This window comes from Humulus lupulus, chromosome 1, assembly GCF_963169125.1.
Source record: "Humulus lupulus chromosome 1, drHumLupu1.1, whole genome shotgun sequence".
Lineage (NCBI taxonomy): Eukaryota > Viridiplantae > Streptophyta > Magnoliopsida > Rosales > Cannabaceae > Humulus > Humulus lupulus.
Window position 1 is genome coordinate 248,087,766 of NC_084793.1, and position 9,820 is coordinate 248,097,585.

At 32.5% G+C, this 9,820-nt stretch overlaps 1 protein-coding gene across 1 annotated transcript; it reads right to left on the reverse strand.

The window, feature by feature from the left end:
- Positions 1-263: 263 nt before the first annotated feature.
- LOC133832112 (uncharacterized) lies at positions 264-941 on the reverse strand. Its single transcript, XM_062262498.1, has one exon. The coding sequence runs from the start codon at positions 939-941 to the stop codon at positions 264-266; it is 678 nt and encodes a 225-aa protein (XP_062118482.1).
- Positions 942-9,820: the final 8,879 nt, after the last annotated feature.

A 9,820-nucleotide genomic window follows, 5' to 3' on the forward strand; every position in this document is an offset into this window, starting at 1 on the left:
TAGTGTATAGAAGAACCATACATATTACAAATTTTAATATTGATAATTAATTTGCATATATAAAATAATATTAGATCGATTTTCAGAAAATTAATAAACATGGTCTAATATAATTAAAAGGAAAATGTTAAAAGGCATATAGTGTTCGTCAACACACTAGCAAAAATATAGAGTCCAATAATTGAACGTTGAGAAGTAATGCTTTTGTATTGGTATGTGGTGTTCATCAACACCCAAATGACCCATATATGATAATGCTAGAATTAAAATGCCTCAAAAGTCGTGGCAAGTGCAAAAACATGATAATCTTCACAAGTACATGAACAAAGATGGTGACCAGATTTACACTCACAATCGTCCCAGTTCTTTTTCTTCATTCCCATTTTAGCCCTCCTTTTCTCCAATACTTCCTCCTTTATCAAAACCCTAACTCTAATCTCCACCTTCAGTTTAGCTGATTTAACTACACCATTGTCAATAACCTTGTCTCCACCACCACTACCAGTACCTGAATTAACTATATCCACCCATTTCTCTAAGACCATGTTAGGAGAGTCATCAATGATGACTTCCTTCCACAAAATCTCCGCCCTCCCCAAAAGTTTTGAACCACAAAAATGACTGAATATTGATCTTTTTCTCCACCTTAGCTCGAAAACAAAGCTTTCTTGCTTTAGTTTGGTGATCATATCCGTACGAGTATGGCCACCTGTAGTGAAAGAACACTCCAAGGAGAAAGACTCATTCCAAACGTGGTTCTGGTCATCGTCGTTTTTCATGGAAATTTCTTTGGTTTTCAGCCCAATTTTTCTCTTGCTGTTTCCTCCAACAACATAGTATCTCACAAATAGAATACCTTTGGATCTGGATTCTACGTTTATTGCTTCTATGATTTTCACTTCAAGGCTTAAATGAGAAGAGAACCTTTGAGGAGAAACCATGCTCGTGTATTTTGTTTTTCAAATTAAGACTGCTTTTGTTTGAGAATTAATTAAGGGGGTGTATATATATAAATATGTATATTCATATGTTGTACTACTACTACGTACCCAATTATCTATAGAAGAGCATAATCAAGAGAATATTTGGATCTTATTATTGAATATACTATAATGTCATATTGGTCATGAATTGATATTCTAAGTAAGATTGAGTGGATAATTATAAATATTATACGAATTATAGGTCCCTTAGATTCTTGAAGAGGTAGATATATTCTAAAACGACTCTAGTATAATTGATTAAAAGAACATTTGTTTAAGATAAGAAATCTTATAAATATTTATATATGTTTGGGTTGCCCACTAAATAATAATTAACTAAGTTGGTAGATTCACAATCCACTAATACTCCGGACACGATAAAACTTTTCTTCTAAGTGGGAGTAGGTACGTAAGTACGTAAAATAAATTAATATATACAAGTTATATGAATTCTCACGCAGTGACAATATCTCCTAATTTCTTTTGATGAAAAAACTAACAGTCCAAATCGTTAAGTACGTTGATCAAATAATAATATATTAATTCTAACAAATTTTTAAATCTAGTGAACATAAAATTAACTAATTAAACAAGAAAGATAAGTAAAACGGAAAGTGTACAAAATATTATTACAATTAGGGATCACCAAAAAATAATAACCATTTAAAAAATTGAAAAAAGAAATTATTGCAGCAAAACCTAGCTTTTACAAGGACATTGACGTTGTAAATACTTTGGAAAATGGTGGAAACTTTCTGCACCAATTTTTTGTTCGAATTGTAAATGCGATGTGTAAGAACTCTTATGTTTTCTGTGGTCAAGATTCTTATAATTTAATCAACAATGACATAAACAATTGCAATAACTAATATATCAAATTAGTTATAAAGAAATGTTAGTAATTAAAAGTTAAATGCAGAAAAATATAAGGAAGAACACCCAGAAATTTTATACAGGTTCGAACCAAATCAATCTGGCCTACATCCTGTTTGATCCACTATCATCATCATCAATTAATGCAATCTCTGAATACAATTCCAGTTGAAAATAAGCAATTCCAGGACTTCCAAGAACCTTTCTCTCTCTAAGGTTCTAATCTCAAACACTTTCTAACAGTTGTGTTTTTCTCTCGGTCCTCACAACACACACGGTCAAATTCTCTTTCTCTATATTCTCTCTTTCTCTCAATACAACTATCTCCTCTCACTTAAAAAATGAAAGACAACAATATATATATAGGCTGTCAAGTTAGTTGACAGCTAATACAGTTAAGTTAGTTAGGATTTGTAGGAAAGATCTCCACAAATTCCACCTCTTTCTTCAAATCCTAGCTTCAGCAAAGTTGTCTTTGAGTCCAATAGTGGACCATAAAATTCTTACTTAGTTACTAAGGTTATGCAAATCCAAGCAATTCCTGAATTCACCTACAGATTGCACCTTAGTACCAATGTCAGCAGGATTTTCTTCTGTCTTCACCTTTTCCAGCTCAACTATTTCCTCTTCAATCTTCTCTCTAATCCATAATAGTCTAATATCGATGTGCTTGGTTTTCTCATGGTAAATCGGGTTCTTGATGAATCGATGATTGACTATCTGAGTGCACAGTAGCTTTGCCTTTGAGAAGTTTCAGCTCCTTTAAGATTCCTTGTAACCAGATTGCCTCTTTGAATGCTTCGGTAGTGGCCATGAACTCAGCTTCAGCTGTTGATAGTGACACCACTGACTATAGTTGGGACTTCCAACATATGCAATCTTCATTTGTTGTGAATACATATGAAGTAGTTGACCTCTTTGTATCCTTACTTGCTGCATAGTCTGCATCTACTAAACCTTCAAGTGTAACTTTCTGATCCATCTGCTTGTATCTCAGTCCCTTCTCAGTAGTTCCCTTTAGATATCTAAGTAGGCACTTAAGAGCATTCCAATGCTCTAATCCGAGGTTGGACATAAACTTGCTAAGAATGCTTAGAGCATGTGCTATGTCTGGTCTAGTGCTGACCATGATGTACATTAAACACCCTAGTGTCATAGCATAAGGGACTTTTGCCATTTCCTTTGTCTCCTTGATTGTCTTTGGACTTTGATCTTTTGAAAGTAAAAACTGTCCTCCTAGAGGTACTGAAACACTCTTTGAATCCTACATGTTGAATCTTTGAAGTACCCTCTGAATATAACTTGTTTGTTTAAGATTCAGAATCCCATCTTTTATGTTCCTTGTCACTTCTATCCCAAGTATCTTTCGAACATGCCCGAGCTCTTTCATTTCAAATTCCTCTTTAAGCTTGTCTTTGATTCCTTTTATCACTGCTTTTTCTTTTCCCATGATGAGCATATCATCTACATACAGCAGTAAATATACTCTTGTTGATTCCCCAAGATGCTTATAATACAAGCAGTGATCAAATTTTGACCTTGTGAAACCAATTTCTTGGACATAATTGTTGAATCTCTTGTTCCATTGTCGTGGAGATTGTTTAAGGCCATACAAGGACCTTTTCAGTTTGCTTACAAGCTCCTTTCCCTCTTATTCCACCTGAAATCCGGGTGGTTGATGCATGTAGACCTCTTCTTCCAAATAACCATTTAGAAATGCTGTTTTTACATCTAGGTTCTCTACCTCCAGATCTTGTTGAGTAGCCATACATAACATCAGTCTTGTGGTTTTATACTTTACTATAGGTGAGAACACATTAGTGTAATCAATTCCATCCACCTGAGTAAAGCCTTTAGCCACTAACCTGACCTTAAATCTCACTGGTTCTTACTGTTTTACTCCTTCCTTTACTTTAAAAATCCACTTGCAAGCTATCACCTTCTTGTCATCTGGTTTTTCCACCAATTCCCATGTGTCATTTCTGTTCAGAGAGTCCATCTCTTCTTTTATAGCTTGATTCCACTCCTTGTATTTTCCTGAAGTAGCTTCTTCTATGCTTAATGGTTCTGGTATGTCACACTACAAGAAAAAATGCTTCTAATAAGACAAAAAATGTGTTAACAAAACATACCATAACACTTTTGACGTGTTAAGACCGACTATATTATCGTAGGTCAGGGTACTTTACATAACACTTTATCATTGTTATACATATCTGTTGTTATACTATCAATGATAACACACTTTCTGTGTTATTTTAATAAATAGATAAGTGTTTAATTATATTATTTATAGTCAATTATATAACACATTTCAATACTTATAAATTTGTGTTATACTACACTTTAGTATAACACATTTTTTGTGTTATATAATGAAGTTTGCATAACAAAATTCTTTACTTATAAAAAGTGTTATTGTAATAGATATTATAACACATTTTTTTCTTATTATTTTAATATTTAGATAAGTTTAAATTCTCATTATACATTCATTTATATAATACTAATTTATTCTATTATATTTTTATTTTTTATTTATATAATTAAAATTAGCTTTCTAATATATACTAGCATCATCAAATGAACTTGATTTTCAAATAACAAAAAGTAAAAACATTCAACATTGTATTAACAATCCACAAATTAGTTTAAAACATTCAATACTGTCATCAACAACAAAATGTTCTTTAAGTATTCAAGTAGTCTTAAATATTCAACATATTGAAAAGTTACTACTTTCAACACAAAATATTCTACAACTGCCCAACACAAAGCCTTCAAAATTAAGTATCCTTTTCTATTTCGCTTGTCACATCTGTAAAATACACAAAGAAACATTTTATTGTTATTATCTAGCATCACAAATTACTTCAAGAAAAATGGCCATGTGTCCAGGGAGTGGAGAAATTGCAATAAAAAATGATGAGTTAGTTGAGAAAAGGGTCAACAAGAATTAGAGTGATTTCTCTTAAAGTAGGAGAGGCCAGGCACTCAAACAATCCTGTGCAATTTCAATGCAACAGTAACTCACTACTACTGACCTTTATTCGTCTCTGTTCATATTTTGCTACTGTTTGAGCTTGCGAGTTGGTGTGCTATCGACTCCCCTGGCTTATCGCTCATCAGTGTACTCATAACCAATTTGCAAGATAACCCATCTGATGAGTTGCTTGGCTGAACCACTTGCGATTATGGGAGCATGTCGATGAATAGCTAAAGCTGTAAGAGAGACCCTGTGAGCTTCAATTGTGAGATAAGCATCCCTTTTACTTCTGATATCAAGAAATTGAATGTCACCAGCCTGAGAAGCACTGACAATCTGGACAGTAAAATCATCGAAAGCAATGTGTTACTTTTAACCATGAGTAATGGCCATTTTGGAAACCGAAAACTATTATCGTAATATTCTCTATTTACCTTAGCTGGATCCAGTCCTGGTTGAAAGCCAACCCCCACAACTCTTTCTACCCTCTGAGTGTGTGGCTGTACTGCGTAAACCAGCCTATTATAAATGGTAGATAAGTTAAGGAAAAAAGCTCCTTCCAGTCACAACAATCACATTTAAGGATTAATGGGTGGCTTACGATTCAAGTGTTCGCACATCATAGAGTCTGACAGAACCATCAACAAAACCAGCAACAAATTGACTGCCATGAACTTGAGAGGCAAACTACAAAGAGAACACGGAGAAGACAAATAAACAAGTGAAACAATTTCAAGTACATACTAACACAAAATATATAAAAATATAAAACTAAGAACTCCCATTTAGCAAATCCAGTAATCCTGACATACCAGCCAATCGGCGAAAAGTCACACAACCACAAAAGACAAAAATAAAGACATACCAAAGAAACCACAAATGTAACTCAAAATATAAAGAGCAGCACATTAAAAACAGAAAGCAACCTGTTATAAAATTTAGAGCTCATTTGGACAATTGGAAATCTACCAAATTACTTTTGAATAAAGAAACAAAAAACCACTCCCACCCAAAGCTAAGTGAATACCAACAAAAGATCAATATCAACAACAAAAAACTCGGCAAACCTCGTCCCAACTAGCACAGTTCCAGGAGCTCCAAAAATAGCTCATATATATAATAAAAAATAAGAGTTCAGATTCGGTGTGATATTGATTGAAATAAGAAGCAGCTCCAACTTTTCTTACAGGTAATGTCTAGAAAATATGTATCAAGCAACCCATTGACTCGATGTACTTGAGAATAAAATATAAGAATAGGCTTGATACCAAATCCACCCAACACCAAATGCTATTGCAATAGTTAACCTTCATCTAAATAAATTGTGCATAAAAAATTCTCTTAAATTTTTTTTTAAAAAAAAAAAAAAAGTTATTAGCATAAATACACGACGAATACATGTGGGCGTATCACTACGTGACACATGTCACTAATATATATATTTTAAAAAATAAATTATATAAATTAAAATTTAATTAATATTATTTTTAATTTAATATATTTTTTATAAAAACCCAAAATCTATCTAACCCTAATATTTATCTAACTCTCACTCTCTCATCTGCCACCTCCCTCTGTTCTATGCGTTCTTCTCCATCTTCGACTCCCTCCATTTTTGACTCCCTCTCACCAGACCTCTCATCTGTTGCCTCCCTCACTCACGACCTCTTCTCCATTTTCATACTCCCTCTCAACATCTCTCTCCCATTTTCGGACCACTCTTCGAGGTCGACTGGCATTTTCGGACCTCTATCCATGGTCATCGACGCTTGCTCTGAGTCGCTACCATTTTTCTTCGAATCTCTGAGCCTCCACACTCATCCTTCGAACCCCTGAGCCACCACCATCGTTGTTCATTTCTCTGAGCCACTGCCATTGTTGTTGAGTTATCTGAGTTGCCTCCATCGTTGTTGAGTTCTTTGAGCCGCCTCCATCTTTGTTGGTCAGTTCTCTTTGGGTAGTTTTTTATTTTCAAATTTGTCTAATTCCTTTGTAATTACTGTTGGTAATGTCTCTGATTTTTTGTTTAAGGTTTGATTTTGGTTTCTTTAGAGGCTTTGATTATTTCGAATTGGGGGATTGGTGTAAAGAATGCCCTAGACTAATACTTACAAGACATTCGCATAACATAGTTTATAAAAGAATACCACTCATTATCAAAGTCTCAGTGGGGACTTGCTTAAAACCATACAAGTTGGCACCATAAGTTTAAAAAAAATAGATTTTTATGCAAGGTTCAAAGAAACAAAAATTAAATAATTGAGTCCCACTGATAATTTAGGAAAGTCTCTTAAAAACAAAACATAATTTAAATGGCGTTCTACGATGATCGTTTTTCCGTCCATAGGATTACCCCACGCCATACACCCCACGATGATAGAACTCCTCACGTCACCACGCGTGCCATAAGAAATCCTATTTACTACCTGGAAGGAAAGTAAGGGGGATGAGCTAAAAGCCCAGTAAGGAAGTACAAACAATAAGCAAGTAAGAATACAACAATACAAACACTAACGTTCATCTAAAACATCATGGCATATCATAACATAATCGTAACATATCATCACTGCATATCATAATGTAATCGTAACATATCATCATATCACAATCATACAGCATACATGATGAGCATGGCCCGCTAGTTGTCCATGTCACCCTAATCATATTCATACAGCATACATGATGAGCATGGCTCGCTAGTTGTCCATGTCACCCTATGAGGTAAGCAAGAGTCTCTGGTCCTTGAATAACCTCGGCGCGTCCGCCCTAGGAGTTACGTCTTTAGCTATAGTAACTCGTTCGATGTATCTAACATCGTAACTTGTTTGATGTATCTAACATCCATACACATATCATATTCAACATATCATCACTATGGCATTCATAATTCATAACAATTCATTCATACAACAGTATTACCATTCAAGGCATAAAATCATAGAATCTATCTAACTTCCTTACCTCAGGTCCAAACTAAGAAATTTTCACAATATTTCAACGAGCCTATATCATAATCAAAACAACATTTCTTAGGTTCATAAAATTACTATTTTCCCTTCCATACAACTCATGTGTGCATGGGCCATGCACACATAATAACAGTTACACATAACATGCAATTATTCTTAACTACACATAAATCCATAAAAGAATAATGCTTATTTTACCTATTTTACATGCATGATCTTTTTATAAAAACCACATAGTTGAATAATAAACATAATTTTGGACGTAAAAGTGGATTTGCATGTAACATGCATACGTGGGAACATTACGTAATTGCGACGTTTTAAAAACGATAATTCTACATTTCTTACTTTTATTGTTTTAAAAATCAATAGGCACATAACATGCTTTATTTTTCTTAAAATTTCGAAGTTGATTAATTTCTCAAAACATTATTTTATTTTATAAAATAATTTGATTTAGCTTAAAAAAAATGTGACAATTTCCTTTATTATTCTCAAATTACAAAGAAGTAACAAAAACTTGGAATTAATTAAAATACCTATTTTTAATATGTTTCTTTAGAAAAGAAAATTTTAACATTGGTTAATTGTGTTACATAAATGATGTGAGAAAAATATATTTTTAAGTGTGGGAAAAATATATTTTTATTTAAATTATTTAAGACTATTTTTTTTATGTAACATAAATCCATATGTGACAATTAAATAATCATTTTTAAACTTTTTAAACCAAACTTTCAGCCACTATTTAAATTTTTTAAAAATCACAAATAAATAGAATCTAAATATTTTTCTCAATCAAAATAAAGGAAAATCATAACTTATCAAAATATGCATTCATACCATTTTAAAATACCATTTTTCAATATTACCATAACTTAGGATGATAATTTATTCCAAAAACTCATCAAATTTATTTTAGTGAAACACATTTCACATTTTCTTACAAAAATTCCAGCAACTAGTTTTACCTTTAAAAAAATCACCACATTCAATTTAAAACCTCATATTTTTCTAAAAATTCAATAAAATTATGTAGGTAATTATTTACACACAATATAATTTCAAAGCATAATTAAACTTCACATTAAATTCCTTAAAACATCAAAATATTTGCAAACTTTATTTGATCACTCAAAACATTAATCTCATCATGAACAACATCGTTTTTTTTTTTACAAAAATCAGCAAGCACATTAAATCATAAAATTTATTCATTTCATTATATTCACAAAATTCATGCTCAATTATACACAATATTTCAACACAAACCCTAGCATGCTTCTAACCTCTTTATCCATTTTAATCACATCATGAGTATACAATAATTCATCATTCACCATAGAACTTATTCACAAGTCATGAACAACAACCACCATTGATCTTGTGTTACATATATTCTCAATACATTATTATCATGCAATTATTCCAAAAATCACAATCATCATAACATCATACAAGATCTTGCCACAACCTATCATGTTTTCTAAAATTTTCATTGACATAAAACATAATAAAAATAACAATCATGTTTTTGCATACCCCTCTGGGCCGAAACTCATACAATAAACATATAACCTATTCTTTTCATGTTTCTCAAATACTCATCATCACTACACATATTCTTATTACACAACCATAAAAATCAAACCCAACAACATAAACTCATGCATAAAATAATAGAAAAACACTCCATCAATCCATGAACATCATAACACTAGGGTTATAGATTTTATACCTCTCTTGATTGTAAAATCAAGAATACAATATGATCAACACCCAAACTTCACACCCCTTGTTCAAGCCTAGGGTTTTTTTTTTTGTTGAAATCCACCATGAGGAGGAGAAAGAAATCCAATCACACACAACAAATAAACAAAGTCAAAATCATATAATCAAGAAAAAGAGATTGGACAAACAAAAATACAAGAAAAACATACTCTAGACTTGGTTCCTCTTCTCCTTCTTCTTCTTTCTTCCTTTCTTTCTTCTTCTCCCTCTCTCTCTAC